We start from the raw sequence: 24,255 nt of genomic DNA, 5'->3' as shown, positions 1-24,255 counted from the left end.
ATAACGCCCCCGATCCTTGATAGATTCTCGGCACGGTGGCGCGGGAAAAAAAAAGTCTAAATCGGGCCGTATGGGAAATGTGCCTTCATGCAAGTTTCTTTTACGGGTAATTGAACCGAGTACGGCCTCAAATCGTCTCGCTGCATTCGTTTGATTGGTACGGACAGGTCGCAACCGCACATTTAAATGAGATACATGTCTGAATCGGGTATTTTGTGTTTTTTCAAACTGAAGATACGGCACCTTTGACTTGAGTGGCGATGAGTGGGGATGGAGCACTTAAGCGCTGCTAGCTAGTGGCTAATTTAGCCTACAGTGCTGTCCGTCAACACTTACAGCGTGATCAAGTCGGTTGTTGGCGCCCCGAAGTGGCGACGCGACCCGATGGCGGAACGACGTTGCGTCGTGTCAAACGGGAGGCACTTGTTACTCCGCCGGGGACAAGTTCAAAATAAAAGCGTGCCGATGTCGCGAGCGGACGCGCCCAATGTCGCGAGCGTTAGGCGTAAAGCGATTAGCTGGGCGGCTCCGGTCTCCAAACCCCGGCGTGCGCTCCGCAATCCTAAAATCGAGGCCAAAGCTTGCGCCGAAGGGAGCGCCCCGGTCGTCGGTAGAGTAGTCTTCAAAGACGTAATGGCGCGCCGTCACGTTTTCTGGCCCGGCGGACCAAGGGACCGGACCGGACCGAACATTCTCCTGGCGCGACGCGCATGGTCCGCCGCGCGGTCGATCCCGTCGCCAATGGCTTTCTGTGTTTCGACCCCACAGGACGGGAGGTTGGCCGCGTTTCGCGGAAGAAGAAGAGGGAAGGAGGAAAGATGGCTCGTCACGCGCCGGACCGGCCGCGGCCGAACGCGCTCCCTCGGCAGAGTTTCGCCTTGACTTGAAAAGCTCCCCCGCGGCGGACGGGGCATCTTTTTCGCCGTTGGGTCCATGGCTCGCCGCCGCAGGATTTGAGGGATCGCCGGCGGGGACCGTCGCCGCACCGGGGACCGAGCTCCGTTTAGTGAGCGGATGCGGTTTTCCCTGACCCGGGAGAGGTTCGGCCCGCCGGATGTCACCCGCTTTCCCCGGAACCCGAGCGTTGCTGATATCCCCCCTCCGGAATCCGAGGGGATCCGGGAGCGCTTGCGGGACTTGAGCCCCGAGGACTTGGGCTTTATCCGGACCTTTCCCTACGGAGGACATGGACGGAGCGAAAAGCAGAGGCCCGCGCAAGAAGAAGAAGTCGAGATCGGAGCGGAATCGGGAAAGGAGATGGGAGCGCGATCGCGTTAAGGGCTCGGTCTTTGGCTTCTCGTCGGATTCGGAGCGGGAGGGCGACAGGGAGCCCTCCTCGTCCCGTTTGAGACCCCGGCGGAGAAAACGGAAGGGGTCGGCTTCCGCCGAGGAGGACGTCATCGACGGCTTTTCGATCACGGGCTTCGTGACCTTGGAGGCTCTGGAGGTGAGTAACGCCGACCCGACGCGCTCGGGCCGCCTTTGTGGCTCGGATGCGTTTGCCGCCGTTCTGGCTCGGTCTGACGTCGGCGCTCCGCGAACGCCCGCGATGGCAAAACGGCGAGCGCCGTTGGCGACCGGCCGCTCTGTGTCCGCCCGGCTTAAAGTCGCAAAGGTTTCAAAGCGACCTCTAGAGCGGCGGCGGTTAACCGCGCGGGAGGCGCCAAACCCCACCGGTTGGATACGCGCCTGGAGCCGACCCCTCTCTCGCGAACCGCCGTGTACGAACGGCGCCTCGTTCAAACGCTTGGGTCGGCGCGGGCCGCCGGCCTTTCGGTGACGTCGTTTTGAATGACTGCCGTTCACGCTGCGGGACGCCGTACCTTTGGGTGACGGAACGTAAGAGACGCGTTTCATCTTAAGATGTTGCGCTCCAAGCATAGCAAACGAGATTCCTTGGCGCGGACGACTGCGGTATGGAATCCGCTTTCTAAAGCTAGTTGGCTCTGTCGTGAATTCCCCCAGCGACGGGATTATTGCCATTGCTCCGTGTGCTCTCGCTGCCGAATAAGAAACGGTCTCCCGTCGTTACTAAAACGGGTTGGCTTAGGGTTAAATGAAGATGCGGCCCTAAGTTTTTTGATGGCAGGTCTTGACTTGTAGTTTTCTGATTCACACGGGCCGGGCGGGGCATAACGATGTCAATCTGATTGGCTTGATGGTGAGCGCATAATTTTGCCGGATACTGTAAGGGCGGTATACATGTGGTAATTAAAGCCGTTATTTAAATAGCCGTATGGTGCGATGGAGTCGGCGACCGCTTCCTTTGAAACTCAGCGATCTCGTAAAGCCTGTAAAAAAACCAAAATGGCAAACGTGCGCTTTGTCTTACTGTTAGTGTACGCTCTGGGCTTTTTATTGATGTGAAAGAGGCGTTACGGTACATTTTGACGTATTTTTGTTGGATCCGGAAGAGTTGCCTCGACGCTAATTACCTAGCAGGGGAGTTGGTTTGACTTTGTTTTTTTTGGGAAGAGGAAAAAAAAAAGAAACAATTTATGGCTCGGCAAGGTCGGGTTTACGGATAAGGCCGTCCCACTCGCATTTCCTTATCGCCGCCGTGCGATATCAATCTCTCGTTTGAGCAAATGTCAAGCGTCCGCGCGTTAGCGTTAGTTTGTCCTCGCCGTGTCATTACGGCGGCCGGATTAAGCCAACGGCTTTTTCAAAATCCCCTTTCAAGTCATCTCTGTCCTTTCTGTGGCTTTTACGTGACCTCCTTTCAGCTTTTGGTCTTTCCCCTCTCAGTGGTTTTTAGTCAGTTGAACGACTGGCGCCTTCCGGATAATAGTTGCGTCCGACCTCCCGATGACAAATATCGGCTCGATAATCGATAGCCGTCGACGCCGAAAGTACGGCTCGACGGAGCGCCGTAACCATGTCAGCAAAGCGCTTTTCCTCTCGCGCGTCCCAACCCAGAAGATGAATGGCAGCGGAAGGGTCGGCCGCCCGCCCGCGTCGCGCGATACCGTTGGCGAGCGTTGACGACGCGGCTTTTCAAATCCAATTGATTTTCTCCCCGCCTCGGGGAGAACTTGATTGATTGATGCTTGGCTATAAGAAGGAGGCTAACGTGAAATCAAATGTATTCACAGCTTGTTTTTGAAAGGACGCCATTTCCGTCCGTTAGGAAACATCCGGCTAGGTTTTCACAAACGCTTCACACAAACCCACAGGTGCGCATTGGCGTGAACCGGGCCAAAACCAAGGAGTGCGCGGCAAGGCGCTCGCAACGAGCGCCGCCGATGGGACCTCGGGTGAAATATTTCCCTCTGACAGCCCGGCCGCAGAAGTCTCGCGGGCCAAACGTCCCTAATAATCACTCATCTCCGATAGACGAATGAATCTTAGCGCCCCCGCTTGGCTACGGGACCCGCAGAGAAGTATCCGTCCGATATCATCAAGCAGCCCCGCAGTAGAGCCCATACGTACGGTAGATGTGGATTTGAACGGTCGTCTTTTGCAGACACGTACAGTATCGGGAAAGCCGTCCCTCCTCGCTGTATCTCGCGTACCGTTGACGCCACCCTTTGTTGTTTGACTTTGGCGCATCCGGGGGGTTTGGAGCGAGCGAGCGAGCAAACGCACTCTTAAGATCGATTCAGTGATGCTAAAAGTGGCCCTTTGTCTAAGCGCTTGGCCTTATCACTCCATAAGCGGAGCCCACGAGAAGCTATCTTACTTTCACGATAGCCCGCTGGGTTTACTGCGGCTTTTTGCGCTTTCCCCGGAGCGTGCGCCACAATAACCCAAGGCTGCCAATTACGCTCGACAAATTCGCCAAAGCCCTTCTCGCCGCGTCCGCCGGCAGCGTTGAAATACTCGGAGCCAACCGGCAGCGGAGTGAAAAGAAAGCTGACTTCTTCTGCGGCCTCCTCGTTCAACGGCCGCGTCGGCCCGTCCCCCCCGTCTACTCGGCGCGGCGCCGAAACGGCTTCGGTCCTAATATCGACCCGGAGGACTTTTTCCTCCATCTCCCAATAAAAGCGCTATTATTCTCCGAGAGAAGTGATCGGACTCAACAAAGGATGTGCTCCACCCGGTCTTCACGCTTTCTAATTGGGCGATGGGCAAGGGTCACATTTGTCGCCGTTGGAAACGGCGATTTGCGACATGCAGCGTGCGCGTCGACGCGTTAAGGAGCCCCAAACGTACGGAAGGTACGTAAGGTACGCGACGACGCTTCCGGCTGGCGTTCAAGCGCGCGCTCCAAACACTTTCAAACCTACAACAAATTGAAAAGCGGGCGCTACCGCAAAGTGACACATGTGCAAAGATTTCAATCTTTTTGCATAAGAGCGGGCCACCTGGAGCACTTTCAAAAGATCAACAGAGCTCACGTCGCACGCGTCCGTCCGTCGACTGCGCCGGTGTTAACCAACGCGCCGACGGCGAGCCCGTCCGTCCCGGACCGGCTTCTCTGCCGGCGCCACTCGTAACCCCATCCCGGTGAATGATGTCATATTTTCAATCAACTTAACGAAGCGCGGCTTCGTCGGCAAGGGAAGTTGCGAAGGAAATGAAAGCGTCGCCGAGTGAACGGCGCCTAATCAAAACAAACGAAAACTCTTGCGAAGGCCTCGTTAAAGCCGTCTCCAAATCGCGGAGGATATCTAGCCGCGCTAATGACGACAAGCGCGCTGAGAATCATTCCTCTCGCGCAAATGGCCAGGAGGTCGCCCGAGGTAGCGGCAAAACGCCGTTTGACCTCATTCCTGTTTTCTAAACCGTACGAGGGCAAACGCGGAATGTCTTTGAAGCCTCCTTGCTCAAAAAGGAGCAAAACGTTTGATGCGGCAGCTATCGGATTCTGGGGAAGGAACCCTAACCCTAGGAAATGAAAGCGTAAGACTAAGGTAAGCGTAGTAACATTTTTCAAATCATGGAACGCACTTACGTGCGGAATCCGTCATAATCGTCGTCGTATGGCGACCCCCGGTATCGCTATTTTGCTTGCAAAGTCTACTTTTGACTTTGAGCCTTTGTTTAACTTCAAGGTGTGAGTTTCCTTCCCCTTCCCCAGCTTCCGTTTCGTTCTCACTTACAGTTTTATTTTCCGGCTCATTGTTACCTGTCACCGATACTTCCAAAAAAAAAACCAAACCTTGTTTCGGGTCTAAAGATAGAGCGCTTTTAAAGCAAGTATTTTTTTCACTAACGAGATCCCGCAGACGAAATCTCATGATGACAAGATCTCGGGTGAAAACGCGCCCTGCCGGATCAAAACCACGGCGGCGGAGCAAGTTGTCAAAACAACCTTTTTTAATGTTTGAACTTTAGTCAGATTGTAGATTGCGCAAGCGTTTTTGGGGGGTTAAGTCCCAGACGAATTGGCTATTGTGAAAAGTCCGCCGTTGTGGAAAATTTCTGACTGCAAATATGATTTGGCCCTCGGGAGAGAAGCTTTGGTGATCCCCGCTTCAAAACAACACAGGAGTGAGGATTTATCCCCCCCAAGTGCAGCTTTGTCTCTTATCGAACGCGAAGAGGGTCGGCGGCCAACAAATCACCGGCGCGGCCGAGGAACATCAACGCATCTCTTTGCTTGATACTCTTTGGTTCGCAAAGCCGTCTCCATCGTGTACAAATGCATCTCCGGGCGCACAAAGTCCAACGGCGCCAAGCTGCAGCTGTTCACTTTGCTTCTTCCTAGTCTAGTCATTCATCTCTGGGGAGGGAAAAAAGCCCTTTTGCAAATATGTTTTTGGCACGCAGATCTGTAAAACGTAATCAGACTGCTGAGTTGGCGCTTGTTAGCTTTCCTGAGGCATGTCTGCCCACCTCCTCCATGCTGTCATAGATACTCTTCAGATGCCGGACGGGAAAAATTCCGGGGGAATCCAAGGTTGCGCTGTTGTACGAGTGAATGCAAGAAAACTTCCGTGCGTCTCTTTTGCTCAAAAGCCAACTGTTGGACGTGCCATTTCGGGATCATTATTTCAATCAAACGTCTTGACTTTTACCTCGACCGTATGTTCTTATTAGGCGTTTTGGATCAGGAGGCACATTGCCAGGGATGCGCATAACTGGTACGCAGGTACGCACGCGCAACACAAATCACCGAAGCGTAGTGTAGCGCGCTTCGCTTTGGCCCTTTGCGCACCCTGTCTGACGACAACCGAGCCCGAGCTGAACATTTGACTTTTTCCCGAAAAGTGGCTCCGGACGCGCCGCGGCTCGAAGCGCACTTAAATGCGTGGTCCGCGTTATTTTCGACCCCGGTTTGATCCCGTGCGAACGCTCCTCCTCCTCGCGTGGCCGTAATGATCTTTCATTCAGCGTTTTTTGCCGACGCGTGCGGATATGGCAAGTTTGGGATGATTTCCCATTTGAAATGATTATTATTATAAGATAGCGATGGGACAAACAAATCCCAGGGCCTGCAACCCAGTCTATGGAAGTTTAACGTTGTGTTTGATGTACCTTGAACAATTAGTAGGAGTCAATTCAATGATGAAATCACTTGCGCGCTCATATTTGTGGTTGTTGGTTCACGTGTGCAGAAGATATGCGCGGGGGCGCTCAATTGTTGGCTTTCAAAAAGATCGGGGCGCTCCAATGGGTCAACTCGTTAACGCGCTTAGGTATTGCTGGGAAAACAATTTACGGGCACGCGTGCGTTGTTTTGGCCCGGGTGAGAATTATTGCAAAATACGGAAGCCTCCGGTTAACCGAATATCATTACGCCTCTCATAAAACGAACGGTGGCCAATAACCGCATTTATAGGCGTCGTCGTTTCCAGAGACTATTTGTGGCGGGAGCCGTGAGCGGCATCTTGTTTAGGTTTTTTTTTCCTCCTTACGCGCACCGAGCGTTTGATCGTGCGGCCGCCGCGAAAGGTCGTTGCGTTACGATGGAAGGAGCTCAACGTCTCCGGTCGGCGCGCCGCTCCGGGCTCCTTCGCCTCGTGCGCGCATCCGTCTCCTCCTACGCGTCACCTTCAAACGGGCTCGATGGCGGAACGCGCTGTAGTGGGGAGGAAGAAAAAAACAACCAGGAAAAAACGGGCGCACATTTACTTGCGCCAGGGAGCGCGGAAGCAGCGCGGAAGCAGCGCGGAAGCAGCGCGGAAGCAGCGCGGAAGCAGCGCGGGTAGATTTTTCATGCGGCCCTTCACCTCCGGCGGCGGCAAGGCAGCCTTTCATCTTCCCCTTCATTCATCTTGGATACGTTGGGCCACAAAGAGCGGAGACGTATAAATAATGCACTTGGCGCCGCTGAACCCCTTCAACAATAAATACGGGCTCCGCGCTACATCTACTGGATAATACACGAGTGCTGTTCACGCCTGACCTTTCCATCACCGCGGACGGTGATAGCCAAGCTTTTTTTTTTTCTCTCTCATTCGCACCAACGGGTTTGACGGCGTCGCCTCATTTCATTCAACCACTCTTGAAACCGCGAAGGCAAATAATTGCACGGAGAGATGACTCTTCAACATTATTTCAAGTTGTTTTTGTGTCCGCTGCTGTGCTTTGCCGCTGCGCCGCACATTTACTGTGCGCAAATGTGATTTTTACTTTTTTTTTTTTTTTAAATAACTTTTTTACCCAGCAGAAAAAACCCCTCCATCCGAATACTCAATATTCCATTGGAATTTGTTTGCTGGATGTCCAAATCCCAAACGGCCTCGAATGTCCTGCGATTGAAAGGCCAAACGGCCTCAGAATGATCTTTTGCGCGCGCCGCTCGGGAGACATCGGAATCATTATTCATCTCGCGTCCCCGAAACGTGATTTGAAGACGATTTTCCCCCTCGCTGCTTTTGGACACCTTGGCCCAGATCTGTTTTGCCAAAAAGTGAAAAGAAGCTACCGGTATAGGCAACCGGTATAGGCTTGTATTTTCTTAGCCGGTTTGCGTTATAGAAACGCTTGACGACCGCTCGCTCGGCTCGGGGCTCCTTTCGCGTCTTTCGCTCGGCGATTTTAAACGAAGAAGGCTTGCTCGCGTTCAGTGGAGACAGCGACGCCGCCTCCTAGTGGACGGGGGCGGCACTGATCTTTGGAGATCAGTGACTGCGGGCCTGTGTGTGTGACAAACTCATTTCGCAAAAAGAATTAAAAAATCAAACGCTTAAAAATCGCGGATGCGTCTGCGAATTTGAAAAAGACGGAAAAATCACGCGTCTGATGTTTCCGCTCGCTTAAGTCCATCCTCTTTTGGCAAACGCGCGCGCATAAATATCCACCCGTTATCGCTTAGCTCGGCTACCCTTCCTCTTGTCGGTTGTCGCTGTATGCTGTCAAGGTGTGCGGCGGGTGCCGGAGATTTCCCAGAGAGGCCGTCACTACTACTAAGTGCCGCGTCTCCCCGCTGATGTATGGGGGGGGGGAGTCGGTGCCCTGACAAGCCATTAGTTATGGTCTTACGCCACGCGGCGACACCATCAGCTACATGTAATTGCCTGGATAATTTAATAGCCCTTGAGCGCGCCACGGGCTCGTGTCCGCGCACGTAATGGCGGCGAGCCGCCTTCTCTCCTTAATGCGGGTTTTGACAGACGGGCGAAAATCACATTTTTGGTTTTTTTTTTCTCAAACGCCACCCCGGGTGTAAATCCGACACGGCGAATGTCACACCGCTGCGCTCCAAAGGTCGCAAGCGGGTCGGAAAAACCAAAACAGCGATAGAGGAGGAGGCCAAGGGAGGGCCGGGGGGGGGGGGGGGATTCGTCACTTTCTCCGTCTTGACAGCGAGACGTTGCCGGCACCGCACGAAATACCGTGGCCAGAAAGCTCCCCCTTCCCCACCTCAGCGTAACCGTCTTCTTAAATTGAACAGATCGACGGCCATTCCAACAGTGCAAAGTCCATTCATTCTTTGCCTTCGTCAGGCCTTTAGTGCAGCGCATCTGCAAGGAGTCTCTGGCAAGCCGTAAAAGCTGCCATTTCAGTGGCGCTGCTCACTTTGCCTTATATTGCCGGCGGACTCCCTTCAACATTAGCGCTTTGAGCTAAATCCGGCTGCCGGGAATAGTCCAGCCTCAGGGAAGGTGATCGCCGGCGCCTTTTACCGCCTTTTACCTCCGGGTCCGGGTTACCGAACGCACCTTGCCGGACGGAATTCTCCGCCGTCTACCCAAGATCTTCGGCCGCGTCCACGGAGAGAACAAAATGTCACCAGAGGTCGCCCGAATATCTGCTGACCTCCGGTGAGCTCGGAGCCAGCTCCTCAAACCCGCCCCGGAGGAGACGGGAAGCCGCCGGGTTTGCGGACGTTCCCTTCAGCGCCCTTTTGACCCATCCCTTTCGGCCACCCGCCGCGGACGATCAGGTTTTCGCTATAAACTAACGACCCCCCGGGGTGGATGGCCCAAGGGCGGCTGCCGGACACGGATGCCCAACGATAGTTAGCATTGGCGTTATTGCTACCGCGCACCGCTCCGCGGGTTCGGCGCTTCTGCTTTTGATCCGAAGTTCGGGAACGATCTGCTTGGCGAGCACTAGCGTCGACGGACCACATGCTCACCGGTGATGTCATAAATCTCTTAAAGCGATCCAGAATTATTTGGGGGGTAAAAGAAATCCTTCAACCCGGCTATTTATAAGGACCTCGCATTCTAAGCAGTTGAAATGTGAGCAACCCCCCCCCCACCCACACACATTTAGATCAAAGCAATATTTGATTGCGCTATTGCCATATCTTAAGACAGTTTGTCCCCTTTTTTCCCGGATTTGACAAATGACTCAAAGCGCCGTTCCGCCGGTGGCCGTCTGCTTAATATGCATTTGAAGGTGCAGTCACTAGTCCCGTTCTATTTATAACTTCAGCTCTTCCTGTACCCGCACTTTTCACTGTATTTATATGTTGCCGGACTTGCCGTATTACAGAAGGAAGATTTTTTTATTTATTTTTTTCTCCTTCCTTTGTCACATCTTGCTGACGACAGCCCTAAAATCGGGCCGGCGGCATTTGGTTCCTCCTGAAGCTGTTTGAATTGGCCAGGCGCTCCAAATGCTCAAGTCCCGGCCGCGCTTGCCGAACGTCGTTCGGGGGGCCCGCGGCCGTGCTTGGCGAGGGCGCGTTTTGGGACGCCTCCGGCCTATTGCTGAGGTGGCCGGCTTTGGCCCGGTTTCTAATTAGCGGCGGAGGGAGGGCCGGCTCCGGGTCCGGGCCGGCGGGCCTATAAATAGCGGCGGCATCGGCTCTCCGCTGGGTTCGGCCTCGGCCTCGGCCTCCGCGCGCTCTTGGCACGGGCGGGAAATTGACTCCTCTCGAACACGTCCGCGCGGTACGCTCCATTTATTTTCCTCGGCGTCAACTGAGTGGAGCCGTAAGCTATATTTACGCAATTCATTTGACGTCTATGCACTGTTGTTCCTGGGGCAAATTGAAGTTGTGCTGGGGAAGGCGGGCTCATAAATGATATCCGCTTAAACGGACGGATTTACGCAGTGTCGTAGGCCTGGGAAAGACCACGAGGGAGCGCGGCGCCGCCTGGGTTTGACGCCAAGACGGCTCAGGCGTCAAAGATAATTCTTAGTCGGCGTATTTTTTTTTTTTTTACCGGGCTAGCCCCCTACCGCCCACTTTTTCAAAAAGATTGAAGCGAGGGAACCCGACTCGTAACGTATTACCCAGGACGCCCGGATCGTAGGATGGCCTTCGCTTAATGGTTAGCGATCACCATTAGCATTACCGAGCTAGCGTTATTTGAAAAGGAAGGGGCTCGGTATATTTGGCGTTTTCACTCCCCTTTACTAGTTGTAGCTCCTGTTAGAAATCGCAAAGCTGCCGTTATTTCTTTTTTTAAAGACTACCCGAGCGGTAATTTATTCACTTGAGCCACAGGTTCCCGGCCACAAAAAGAAGCGCTCCGAGAGCGTCGGCTCAATTTAACGATACTGTTCTTCTACGTGTCCAGTTGCTAGGCAACGCGCACCATTCTTTCTGCAGCCTCCCATCCCAAAAGAAACATGACATCATTGATGTGACGAGCTAAGGAAGGATCGCAGGGCTCGCGCGGTTGTCGGGGAAGCCCGTATTTCCATGTAAGCCTTCCCTGGGAGCGCAACGTTTCGGTTCGGCCGGCCGGGGTTTAATACGCGGCGTTGTGCCCCGCTAGGAGTGCTTCGACTCGTCCCTCCTTCTCTTTATTAGCCCCTGTTAGATGAGCGCCAATTGTTTACGCCGCGGCCCGTCGCGTTATCGAGATGATGAAATGGGCGCCGGTAAGAAACGCGCGCTGGCCCGCTGGCCCGGGCGGCTCCTCTGCTTTCTCCTACCGAGTTTGTCTTAACTCAGGGCGACGCCTTGCTTTTTGCCGAGGGCGGGGCGCGACGCCATGGACTGGCGCAGGTCGAGCTTTGACAAAACGCTTCACGGAGCCTTTCTGAAGTGCGTCCCTCCATTTTTTACGCTGGACGGAGAGAGATTGCCAATCGGCTCTTGAAAACGCCACCCCGACCGTCGGTGAACCTCTTCGCTCTCGTTTCTCGCCGGTGGAGACGCCTCGCCGTCGGATCACTCCTTTTTTATTGACAAATTATAACCTTGTGCGTTTGTCCTTCCGCAGAAAACCCTGACCCCGAAGGCCCAGGGGCGCGGAGCCAACCGGGCCGCGCCCTTCCAAAAGAGAACGTCCGGCGGGGTCCCCGACGGCCCCAGCCCGGAGCCCTCCGAGAACGACCGTCGCCGTCTTCGACCGTGGGACCGGGACGACACGAAGAAGCAGCTCCCGGGCAGGAAGCGCGCAACGGTGAGTGTTTCCATCTCCTTTCGTGTCAGGGCTCAGAAGCATTTTGTCAACTTTGCGCCTCGTGTGAACTGGGGTGTTGAGCGCGGGCTCAACCGGGGACGGCGCGCTCGCTGAGGGTCCCGGATGGTTTACGAGCGCTTCCCGGGGACTCGATTGACTCGCCCCGCGCCACCTCTCGTTCCCCGTCAGGTTCGTGATCTCTTTTTGTGAACGCTTCTCGACGACCATCCCAAAAGAGGTCACTTTAAGTGGAAGATTTTTCTGCGGACAGATACTCATTCAAAATGATTTCTTTTGGAGAACAGGTCTGACTTACGTTGATTATTTTTGGGGGAACAATGTGTCGTTTTTGTGCCGTTTTGCTCCACTGTAGTGCCTTTATGTTTCATCTTTTTCTGCGAACGCATATTTCTTTCCAATTCTTTCTTTTTAACAACAGGTAGATTGCGATGGCGATGACGAGCGTGTTTTTTTCCCGCGCGTCTTTTATTCCCGTTTGTTCCCAAGTAAGGGAACTGAACCGAGGGGAAGACGGAGCAAAATCAAAGGCGGTCGGACGGACGGACGGACGGGATCTGCTTGAAGCCAATCTGTCGCTTGCTCTCCTTCCTGGCAACCCTCAGAGTCAATTTGTGAAAAATTAAGCGTGCGCACTTTCAGCCGAGTGTGGAGCGCTTAAAAGCCGGGGCCCCTTTCAGCTGTCGCTCAAATCCCGGGCGCTTGAGGAGCCTTCTTCCCTGGGCCGCGTCGGCGCCGCTCTATCCGCAGTCCCGCGCGCGTTCACGCTTCTGATGACGGTTGGAGATAGAGCGAATCCTTCTCGACGTTTTTCCAAATGTCCGTCGTCATCTCACCAACGCAGCTGTCAAACGTGTCCCGGCCTTCGCCGACGCCGGACGGCCCGGATCTTTCGTCCCTTTCACGTCGCGGTCATCGGCCCAGGGCTCGTGCGTATATATATGCGTTTGTGTGTACGCAAAAAAAATAGCGCCCGCCGTTCGGGAGCACAACCATATCCGACGCCGTACCTTCGGCCACATATAGGAGCGCTGACGGCTTTGGCCCAGATGAGCAGATGGAGACGCTTTCTCGGAGGAATCCACGGGGAGGCCCGACTCCCGCCTTTTCCCCTTCTTCATAGCGGCGCCGGCTCCGCACCGCCGCAGGCCGACGAGGCGGCCTTCCCCGCCCGTTTTTCCCCGAGGCCAAAGGAGAGGAATAGCCATCTGCCATTCGGCCGAGCGGGAGTTGCCCGGGAGTTTTGCCGGGACGGTGGCTCCCTCTGCCGCTCGGCGAGGAGAACGCGCGTTGAGCGCGACCTCCGAAGCCGCCCTCTCCCCGATCGCCTTCGCCGCCTTAAGCGACGACGCCGTGATCGCGAGCCGGAAAAAGAAAGCCTCCAAGCCGTAAACGCCAGCCTCTACCGGCTGTCTCGCTTTAACGGCGGCCGCCGGACTCCGACCCTTCCTCCGGAGCCGATGTGCCGTGATGCCAGTCGTGTATCCGTTCCAAAAAAAAAAAGTCGACCGCCATTTTGGAATTCCCCATATCGGATAGTCATATTGAAAAATCATGAATACTGATTTGGCATAAGTTTGAAAGGAAACTTAACATTCGCAGCATGCGAATACCTTAAAGGGGCAGCTCTCCTACTACTGCTACTTGGAGCTGGGCAACAAATCCAATTATTTGCCAGTTTAAAATGGATTATTTGCAAGTTAGCTACGTCGGGAAATTGAGGTTGAACGCCGGACGGACGGTTTACCAAACGCGTTTATCGTAGTTACTAACCGCTTAATTGTTTTGTCGTTACGGTTTGAGCATTTTCCATCCATCTGGTCGACTAAAATTGGAAGCATGCCACCAGGAACTCTGCTTGCGTTTGAGTCAACTCTAACTTTGTGCGAGTGGGACTACACTTCCCATGATTCTTGGACACGAAAGCGGGAAGGAGTTCTGGTTTCGGTGTGAAGAAAACCTGTTTGCTTGCTAGCAATTAGCGGTTAGCAGATGAAAAGGTTATTGTGCAATTAAATTGGAAGGAGTTTTCGAAACGAATTGACAACAACACACGCTATCAGATGTTTTTTGGAGCTGGTTCGGCCCAACGGGCCCAAAACATACGGCGACGTGTGTTTGCCATTTGGAAATCCTCAAAAGCAACAAGCGGTCAGTCAGGCCGACTTCTCTTCCCTAAAACTTTAGCAGCACCGGGGGGGGGGGGGGGGGGTAACGCGGCGGTCGCGTGGGAAAGAGCGGAGTCGCATGCATATCAAAGAGAAGCGGCCATCTGTCGGCCCGGCCGGCACACAGCTGCTTGAGGAGATGCGAGAACTTTGAACAGAGACTGACAAGATGGAAGATGACGGGAAACAGATTTCCCTCCCTTTTTACCCGCGACGGCGGAGAAGCCGACCGTCAAGCGGCCGCCATAAATTCACGTCTCCGGATGCCGCCCCTCCCCCGCTCTTTTCGTCCGGTCTCGCCCTCCTGCCCTCTCCGGCTTCTTTTTTTATTTTGACGTGTCCGCTCGCATGTCCCGCTCTGGCCGGGACGCCAATGACGCCGATTGCACGATTCTACCGGTTATGATTACATTTGCTGCCTGTAGTTTTTTCCACGAGGGTTTTTGCGTGACCGAGTTATTCCATTGAGTGAATGATTCAGCCGGAGTAAATCGACCTTCCGCCGCTCAAGTAGATACACGTCGATAAATGCGAGTGGTGTCGAGTGCATTTTTTTGAGGGAATTAGCACGCGCGGCCTTATTTTAATTAGCGTTGAAGCGAAAGCTTCCGCGGCTTCAGCTTTGACAGCCCGTTCCCCTTTGTGCCTTTTTGCAGCGCGTTGTTCATTTGAACAGAATTTTGCGCGCTTGTAAATAGGGCAGCGATCATCAGGGCCGTTTTCCGCCAGCTGAAAGTCGGCGTAACGGAGGGGGAGCGCGGGCCGTGGCTCCTTATCCGACGTGTGACGTCGTGATACTGTAATGGGCCTTCCTTCTCCAATGGCGCTAATACGCGGCATTACTGTCATTTGACGTGGGCCCAAAGGGCTCCTGGAACGTTAGCGGTGGGGGACAACCCCCCTCATCCTTTCCCGTGGGGATTTTGCCACGGACAGACAAGGGAAGCGTCGGCCGGCGCGCAAGTGACGAAATGACGGCGGGAGAAGTATCGAGGAAAGGAAAGGCCGTCTTCTTCTCCTACCTTGCTTTGGATTGACAGGCTGTCAAACGAGCGCGCGTGTGCCGAGCAGAAGAGGCGGGGATTCGCTCTGGAAGCGCCCGCTTCCTCCTTGGCCGTCGCACAAAATAGCGGCAAAAATCTGAGCGTTAAAACCATTTTTGAGCCGCGAATAACTGGAATCCACAGGTCGGAATGTCAGAAATCCATGAAAGAAAGTCCGGATGATTATTCTTGTTTTTGGTGGGGGGGACACCCCCGCGGAGGCAACAATCGCACCTAAGGACATGCCGTGCGTTTTTTTGGAAGCAAGCCGAAGCGGGCGAAGAGAACCCGCCCGGGCACAACATGCAAACACCGGACGGGGCGAGGCGGATTGGAACTCGGATCCCTTACCTGTGAGCCGGACGTGCTAACCGCCGCTTCACGCGCCCGTCGTTGCGAATATCAACAGTGACAAACGGTGAAGAAAGTTCAATTATTGCAAAGCCGCAGCGATACTTGAGTGGGCCGTATGCAAAGACCGTCTTGACATACGAATCCATCGCTCGTCTTGGCGCAGCGGTCAGACGCAGCGGAGGACCTTGCGTTTATAGTCTCTATTTGCCGTGTTTGTGCCTTGGAGATGGACGTTTGGGTCTGAGGTTTTTTTTTTTTTTGATGTTTCATGCAGCGTCTCGAAGCTACGAAGGCCCCGTTTCGCAGCTCCCCGGAGACCTGTTAACCTCACGTTTCCTCTCCAGGGGCCCCGCGGCATGTTTGCGCAAAGCGCCGCTTCTTCCGCGAAGCGGACCTTCTATACGGTAGAAGGGCTGCGGCGCAACACCCCCCGAAGCGGCCCAGGAATGAAACAAGGTTAAGAATCGGCAAGGAATGCGTCCGGGCGGATCAAGCGGCGGGGGAGGGTGCGCTTAGGTTTTGAAGACGGGGACGGGGGCTTTATCTTTTATTAATTGCCCCGGCGCTTAGACTGCGAGGCTCTCCGTGATTATTAATGCATGTGCGGAATAGCGTATTAACATGTTCCGGCGAATTATGCATCAGCGCGGAGGAGGCTACGGTGTTGCGGAAGAGGCTACGGTGTTGCGGAAGAGGCTACGGTGTTGCGGAAGAGGCTACGGTGTTGCGGAAGAGGCTACGGTGTTGCGGAAGAGGCTACGGTGTTGCGGAGGAGCCTCTGCCCACAGGTCCCGTGTTCATGGTGATGGGAACGGAGGCGCGACCCGCCGGCCGCCTTGCCCCGACGGCAGAACCGACGTTGTTCCCGAACTAGACCGCTGAGCGTCTTTGAGCCTTTTGGGCCCCCTAATCGCTTGTAATTGCTGAGGGAGACTGCTTTGCACGTCAAGCGAAACACGGTCACCCCTTTTTTTTCATCGTTATCTCTTTCCAGAATATTTTCAATGACTTAAGCCCCGTTCAGAAGGAAGCATTACAGCGTGTGTTTTCCACTGCCGGGCGACGTTAAGGGGACCGACTCGACCCGGCGGCGTAGTCGCAGGTTGGGCTCTTTCTCGTCTGTCATAATTAGCCCGATTGTCCACATTTCGGATGCCGCCCTTGACGTAACGGGCATCGCGAGACATCCCGAGCTCGGCGCGACCGTCTCGGTTTGGGCGAAATCCCTGCCCGTGAAGGGGGCCGGCCCGGGACGCGGGTCGGCTCGCGCGCCGGCCTTTCTTTTTGCGCCCGATGCGGCGTGTTATATTTGCGTGGGATGAACGCTTTGCCGTTACGCCGCCTGCTGTCTGTTCATTCAAATTTGGCGACGGACCGAGAGTTAGCATTTAAATGTTTGATCCGTCCTCCATAGTGGACCACTAGCGCAACCCCTAACTTACATTTGTTGCAATTCCACCCAGTGTTTTATTTCTATTCCGAGTCTGTGACCCCTACTCCTAAAACATTCTTGGCTCATTTTCAAATGGGCTTTGCTCGTTTTTCCCCCGCTAAAAAAAGTTGAAATATTAAAAAAAAGAAGGCATAAAAAGACATTTTTAATGGATGGACTTAGCTAATCCAAGCAAATGTATCGTACTTACAAACTACATTGAACATTTAGTTTCCAATTGGCCAGTTGAAGCCCTCCAAGTCACCAATGACCCTAATTACAAATGGATGGATAATTAAAAGAAAAAACAAGTGGTCCTGATGAGACAAAGCTGCTTGCGATAGCAAAAATATGCAAGGATTGTCTTGGTTTTATGGAACTGAGCGCCGAATCCTAATTATGACCAACTGCTGACTGTAACGTAGCGATATGTTGTCATATAGCACCACCAACAGGTCAACGGGAGGGCGACACGCTGCCGAAAGACAGCCGCGAGCCGCGAGCCGCGAGCCGCGAGCCGCGGCCCAATCTCCAGCTGCGGGATTGCAAATCATCTCCGAGAGCTTGAAACCAACCAGGGGGAAAAAAAAGCAAAACCAACAGAGGGAAAGGCGTCTGTCTCGTCGACGCTTCTTGCGGGACGCGGAACGCAAGTGCGGCATACATGAGAGGGCCGAGCCATCGGATTCGGGCTTTGTTCGGGGAGGCTAAATTATTTACTGGCGTGCTTAAAGGACGGCCCGCCCCGCCCCGCCCCGCCCCGCCCCGCCCACCCGGCCCCGCCCCGCCCGCGGGGATGTTATTTGGCCATTTGTTCTTTGGTGCCTTTCTTCAGGGCTTAGAAAGATCTGTTTTACTTTTATAAAGTGTCTGATGCACCGTATACCGTACGGGACGCCCTTGGCCACGGAATGCGGCTTTGTTGCGGAGGTTGCGTGATTTTGTTGCGGAGGCGACATTTAAGCCGTCTGCAAATCCCGCCGCTATCGGTAAAAGGGCTCGAACGTCCCGTCGGCCGTGAGCTCGACTCCTTTGGCCGGCTGATTAAAAAAGTCCGGAGAGAACCCGCGCGGGCCCGGGGAGCCCCCGCAAACTCCGCACGCGAGGCCGGGGCGAGGCGGATTTGAACTCTGCTCTCTGAACCGAGAGGCGGACGTGCCGAGCGTCCAGCCGCCCTGGTTCGCGTGTTTCTATTAATACATGCATGTTTACATATGTTTTACGAAGCAGTTTTGTCAATCATTGACTTCATTTGTGGAGCATTTTCTTGTTCGGGTTTATCAGTGTCGGGAACCGTCCCTGGTTTTGTCAAGACGAGGTCTTAGTCCCTGCGTCTCTTAGCTTTCACGGGGACTTTTTTGCGCATTCCTTTTTCTTCCCAGCTAAGTGGACGGATGAGGACAGAGATGCAAAGAGTCGAGTTTCAGTGGCGATTTTGCGAATAGCCCGGCGGGAGTCGGGGAAGCGAGGGGGCACGCGTGCTGTGAGGGAGATGGCTTTTCTCTGTGACGGTCCGACGGCCATCCGCGGGTCTGAAAATGAAGGGGGGGGGGTTCTAGTCTTTCCGCCTTTAAAGCCCCACTTGACTTCCCGGGCAAGTGTGCCGCAAAGGCGAGGCGGAGAGGGGTAGGGAAAAAAAAGCCCGGTTGGATAAACAAGAAAGTGTCGGCTCGGCGCTAACGCCGTTGAAGGAACGTGGGCCGGCTTCCCGCCGTTTGCCAATTCGTCAGACCGCGGGCCGATTCCTAAATATACGCAGCTCATCTGATGCGGATGCGCGACGTGTGCGCGCGCGCCGTTTGCTCCGCCCGGAGCGTCTTGGCTTATTTTCCGCCGTCAGCTTTCTTACGGAGTGCCCGCTCAGGATGCCGGCGCCGCCGCTGAAACGACCTTGCCTTTCTTCTCCCGAAGTGTTAAGGCCAGCGCATCTGTGAAGAAGGCAGAAAAGCAAGGCCGATTGCTCTCCGCCTTTATTCCCGAGACCCGGCTCGAAACGGGCATCAAATGTTCCCCTTTGATTTGGTGGGGAGCCGAGCTCTCCCTCGCTCCCCCCTCCCTCGCTCGCTCCCCCCTCCCTCGCTCCAAATCGTATGACCTCAGCGCGGGGTGCCGCCGTTTCCTCTTAGTCGGTCGGAAGGGGCACATCGGAGGCTCTTGCGGTAGGTGGAGCTCTTGTGCCGGATTTTAATGCTCAATGTACCTGCTCGCGAAGGACACTCGGCTCCTCGGCTCCTCTGGCGTTTAGTCAGAAGCAAAGAGCACGCGTGAGAAGGAAGGGGCAAGAAGAGAAGAGATTTCCTCGGATGGGGTCGGGAGACGTCGTCGGCGGCCGATGGCGAAGTTTTACAGGCCGCAGTTACGAGGCTAAACGGGATGTGTTTTCCTAGCTCGATGTTTTTGAAGCTGGCTGGACGGCGACTTCCCCGCCGGCTGTAGATGAATCCCGTGAGCCTTTGGCAGCCCGCGACGGTGTCGTTTGGCGGCGAATTTAGCAACGAAAAAGCAAGAAGGAAAGCAGAAAATCAGAAGGCGTTTGTTTGCACGCGGACGCTTTACGTGTCGCCACACGTGACCAATTTCTGCATTTGTCCTTCCAACACCCCTGCAAACAAGAACAAACAGTCCCACCCCTATATTGGGTCCGTCCTCCTCTCACCTCCCCCCCTTTTTTCCCCCCGCCGCCTTGCGCCACCTCCTCTCCGTAATCTACCGCAGGCCCTTCATCTCTCCGGCCTGTCAGCGTGCTTTTTCATTTGGCTTGTTGCTACAGGGGGCTCGGCGCCGGCAGATTACAACTCGCCAGCCAGTCATTTTCGATTTATCGGCCCCCCCTCCCCGCCCCTCCGCCGCCACCTCTTTTTTTCCACCTTTCTTTCGAAGCCGGCGTCAGCGCAAAGGCGCGAGCGTCCTTCGTCACCCCCCGCCGTAATTCCGCCCGATATCCCGCAGCGCCTATATTCCATCTTTTCCCGTTTCCGTCCGAACTGCGAAACGCGGGCGCCGAAGCGCAAATGTCGCGGCGGTGGAAGAAGCGGCGCAAGCCCCGTTCGGACTTTGGGCCTCGCCAGAATTGCTCCCGCGTGGCTGGAGGCATCCCGCGGATGGGAATGATTTTCACGGCCTTCGACGGTAAAGTTTGCGCCCTTGTCGTTGGTGAAAGTACGAACCGGGGCTGCGTGCGCAAATCTCGATTTTCTTCAATCATTGGTGACGATTACAGCCGGCCCGATAAGAGCAAGGAAGTCGTTTTCCTCGCGTGATTGCCCTCATGTGGTCAACGTTCGTAAGTCCCTCCATGCCTCTCCAAGAACTTCCAAAGCGCGGCCCGCTTTTGTCTCGGAGCGAGACGCGGCGCGCTCGATAAGGTGACGCTGCTAGATAAATGCTTTTCGGTACAAGAAGATTAAACCTGTGTACATTTATTCCAAGCGTTAGTTAACGTATTGCCTAGCCTCGGTTACATTTGAGTTGCGGACTGGCTTATTTGATAACCGGTCTGTTACCGCCTGGGCTTGGTCCAGGGACCGCCATCTTGATGGAGTATGTTGTTTGCGCGCGTCTCGGCGATGAACGTTGAACGAGCGGTTTTCCCGCCGTTTTGTGGTCAGCTCGGTTAAGAGCCGGCGGAGCAGATGTTCGCTAGCGCCGGCCTAACGGCGCAGACAAACCCCGCTTATTTGATGACAGTGTTATGACTCGGTAACGGCAGATGGGAATGTCGGCGAGGCGGTCGGATCAGGACGTTACTTATGACGCTCGGCCTCGGGCGTGCGCTCGGGTCAGCCAAATCGCAAATGTATATCCCGCCGTTATTTTTACGGCCTCCCCTAATCCCCTGGACGCCGGTGCAGATGGAGGCGAACGTGGCCGAGGTGAGATATTATCATTCGTTTGGCTTAATGGCGGCGCGGCGCCGACCGTCTGTCCTCGATACCCGCCCGCTAACGAGGAATCGCGGGACGACCTCCTGACCTCGGCTTATCGTCCTTGCCACTCGCTGATGAAAAGTGCCCGCGTGAATACAAATATGTCATCGGTGGCCGGGTTCAAACCTTAATCGCCGCGCGTGGCTCGCCCGCGTCATATTAGCCCGACCGCGTCTTTGTGCTCTTATAGGCATTATAAACAAATGACCGAACGGCGGCACTTTGAAAAACGATGACCGAGCTGTGAGCTAGTAAGATTAGGATGGGGGGGGTGTAAATTGAGTTTATAAACAGGTTGAGCAAAAATATCAGCCTTGAAACTCTGATAACCATATTTGAGCTTCCTGAAAGAGCAACAAAAATAAAGTCAAATTCAATCCTTGCAAAGTGGAAATGGCATACCGCAGCAGCTTTTTGACACACTTGTACGAAAAGACCATCTTGACATAACGGCTCCGTCCATTTGTCGTCCCGGTCAGGGAATATCGCTGAAGCGTCGTTGTCTGCCAATGGCTTGTCCGCGTCAACTAAGTAGCGATTAGTGTCCGTTGACCTCAAACGTGACGGCTAGCGTGCTAACGTTAATGCTCATCATTTATCGTAGTCCAATATCGTTGGTGACGATATTGTTTTCAGTAAATTATTCAATAAGAATAAATCCATTTTGGATTAGGGGGAGTAACTTTGGGGGCGGTCCTAATTATTTTCCTGGTTTTGAGCACCTTTGACATGGCTCGCTTAATACTATTCATGTTTCTGTTTTTTTTTTCGAAGCCAGAGGCTTCGTCTAACATCTTCCACCACAGTTGAGCCGCACGCGAGGCTTGACCCAGTGTTAAGTGTCTGCGTTGAATTTCATTGCATCCGTCTACTGGAAAGCCTGCCCATATACTGGCAGCGAGTTCCCGAAGGAAAATAAACGGCAGTAAAAAAGAGAAAGCATAGCCCCCGCAAGGCGTCGGGAGAGGTCTTTTTCCCTCTCGTCTTTTTTTGCCTTCCCATACTTTGTTTTATTGAGGCCGCCCGGGTTTTTGTAAGATTTTTTTGGGGACACGCTAGTTGTGGCTATAGTTGGATGGGTCTCCCAAAGCCAATCTTGAAGTCATAACTTTGCGGCGCCGATGGAAGAGCCGGGGAGCCGTGCAATTAATCGCGCACGCATTTTTTGATGAGCGGTTACGTGGCCAGCATTCCCTCTCGCGGTCATCCGCCCCCTCCCTTTTAAGGGAACGGGAGGTGTGCTTTCACTGCCACGCTCGGCCTCTGTAACAAGACGCTCGGATCCCATCCGAGGGCGCGTGTCTCCCGCCGGCTAGCTTTTCCCCAATAGCGCCTTTCCTTATTAAATCTGGGGATCGTCCCTATAACTCAATGCGCCAGACTACAACATTATACGAGCGTTTGAGAGAGAGGAGCGGGGCGCTTGTGACGCAGGCCGCAGGATGGATGTTAAAAGCATATTGATTTGCCTGTAATGCGCTCATAAATCAAGGATTTATGGCAATGGATAAACGCAAACTTCAGTAGCCTCCAGCTTGCGGCGGAGGAAATGGAGTCCTTAGTATGACTGATGAGATCAAGGCGCTGCTCTCAGCCACGCGTTTCCCCCGTCCTCCGCTCCACCGCCCCCTAGCTTCCATTTGCCGCCCCGCCCGGGATGCTTTTACCCCGCGGCTACGGCGACCGGTCCTCGGCGGCTCGTACCCTTGCGTCGCATCCCAGCACGGGAGCTCAGGAAGCCACCCTTTGTCGCCGATCCGTCCCCTTCTCGGATCGACCTTTTTGTTTGACTTTGTTTCCGCCGGAGTTGAGAGATTTTCGACAGAGTGAGCGAGCTTGATCCGTAGACACTAGTTTGCATTTGAACACCTGTTTTTGCCTCCTTCGTTTGCTCCGCGCTCCATGTATACATACCTGTATAATATCCCGCCTGAGGTCCTCGCCCCCGCAAACTAATAAGCGGCGAGAACACATATCCGCAATGTCATCTGGTAACCATGATTAACAAACGGCGGTCTTCGTATTCGTTCACAGCGGATGCCCATGACCTTTTTTGGCCGGCGCACAGAGCTAACAATAAACAAACGTGGGGCAAGCGAAACAAAGGGCTGATGCTTAGTGACAGGCTACCACGGAGCGCGGCACGAGGACTTATGGGTGACGCGAGGGCGAGGCGGGACCGCTGTCGGTGGCGGTTAGAGCAGCCGGCCCTTGGAGCCAAACGGCAGCTGTCAGGAAGATGTGGTAGGTCCCCCTGTCAGCCCTCTCGCCGGCCCCGACCGAGCCCGAGGTGGGCTTTTGGCTTCTCGGTCCTGCCTTCCGACCGCTGTTGTCAAGCAGCTCCAGGTGATTTGACGCGCGGACCCAAGTCCCGAAACCACTTCAGATAACGACGCGGGCAAAATAGCCGGATCCCGAAATGAACGCGATGATTTGGGCAGGTTCCTTCAAGGTGCGCAATCGGCTCACTTTAATGCCTCGTAACGTGCGGCCGGCGGTAGGGTCCCTGAAGGCCGCGCGTAAGCACCTGTGCCAAGTCCGCCCAAGTTGTTCGTTTTAACTGCGGAGCGGCCGGCCTGGCGAGCGGTTTAATAACCGTACTATATAGACCTCGGAAGGCGGCGTAAAAAGAGATATTCAAAGTGTAGTCAGTGGAAAGCGAGGGGTACGACGACGCCCCGGGAAATAGACAATTTATTATCAGCGATGCTTCCCGGCGAGCGGGTTATCTATAAAAGTTTCATGCTTCTCCCTCAGTGGCAAGCGGCCATAAAACTTGCCAAATGAGGGACTTGTTAATTTACTTGTTAAAGCGAATTAAAAATTCATAAGCGCTTTTAGGTAAATGAGATCCTCTTTCATTGGCGCCCTAGCGGAATTCTCCCCGGCAGATCCTGCCAGTTAGCTGCTGCGAGAGCCGCGCGAGAACAATAAAAGACGTTAAACCGATCCGCCGTTTATTACCGCCGAGCCGCGCGTAACCAAGGGAAACCGGGAGTCGAAGGCCACGGAATCCGGCAGAGGTCGGAAGGCGCGCTTCCCCGAGGCCGGCGGGCTCTCTCGCGCGTGGCTCGGTTCCGTCCGAAACGGATCTGCGCTCAGAAATGTTAGCGGGGCCTACTCGAGTGCCTGATTGCCTTTACTCTAGGGCCTCAAATCCCTTGAGAGTAAATTTCACGTCGGTCGCGGTGAGCTAGCTCTTTTTCACCGAGTGACTAAATCGTTGGCTCCCGGGCTATTTAACGTCCAAAATGCGTGGGGAGAGATTTGGAGGAGGCGGCGGAGGAGGAAAGGAAAGCGCTGCAAAGCACGATTGAAATTTGACTGAATCAAAGTGGATTGAAAATCGAGAGCGCTTCCCCTTTTATAAGTAAGTGGAAACGTGTCATTTGGTCTTGCGTGTTTCTAATGTTTTCCCGCAAAGGAAAGACATTCTACTCGCCGTTCCATAGTTCCATGATAAAAGTTGCTCGAAAAGCTATAAAGGGTGGCCGTTTAGCATTTTGTCTCCTGTGTTTTTGCTATTTTTCACAAAGAAAAGAAATCCTACTTGGCGTTTGACGTAAACCTGCCTGATTCTGGTGATTCTATGCGGTGTCATCCATCGCCACC

At 54.3% G+C, this 24,255-nt stretch overlaps 1 protein-coding gene across 9 annotated transcripts in view; it reads left to right on the top strand.

Moving 5' to 3' along the window:
• auts2a (activator of transcription and developmental regulator AUTS2 a) overlaps positions 1-24,255 on the top strand; it is a 129,632-nt gene that overhangs the window by 7,060 nt on the left and 98,317 nt on the right. For all 9 annotated transcript variants that reach the window (XM_088440604.1, XM_088440610.1, XM_088440609.1 and 6 more), the window contains exons 2-3: positions 769-1,447; positions 11,520-11,702. In XM_088440604.1, coding sequence (XP_088296730.1) covers positions 1,187-1,447; positions 11,520-11,702 — 444 coding nt within the window. In that variant the 5' untranslated portion in view covers positions 769-1,186. The remainder of the gene's footprint in view (positions 1-768; positions 1,448-11,519; positions 11,703-24,255) is intronic.

The sequence above is a fragment of the Hippichthys cyanospilos genome, chromosome 18 (genome assembly GCF_059441005.1).
Source record: "Hippichthys cyanospilos isolate Australia breed blue-spotted pipefish chromosome 18, RoL_Hcya_1.0, whole genome shotgun sequence".
NCBI classification, from domain to species: domain Eukaryota; kingdom Metazoa; phylum Chordata; class Actinopteri; order Syngnathiformes; family Syngnathidae; genus Hippichthys; species Hippichthys cyanospilos.
Note: the sequence above shows the minus strand (reverse complement) of the source record. Positions and strands in the feature narration are given on the sequence as shown.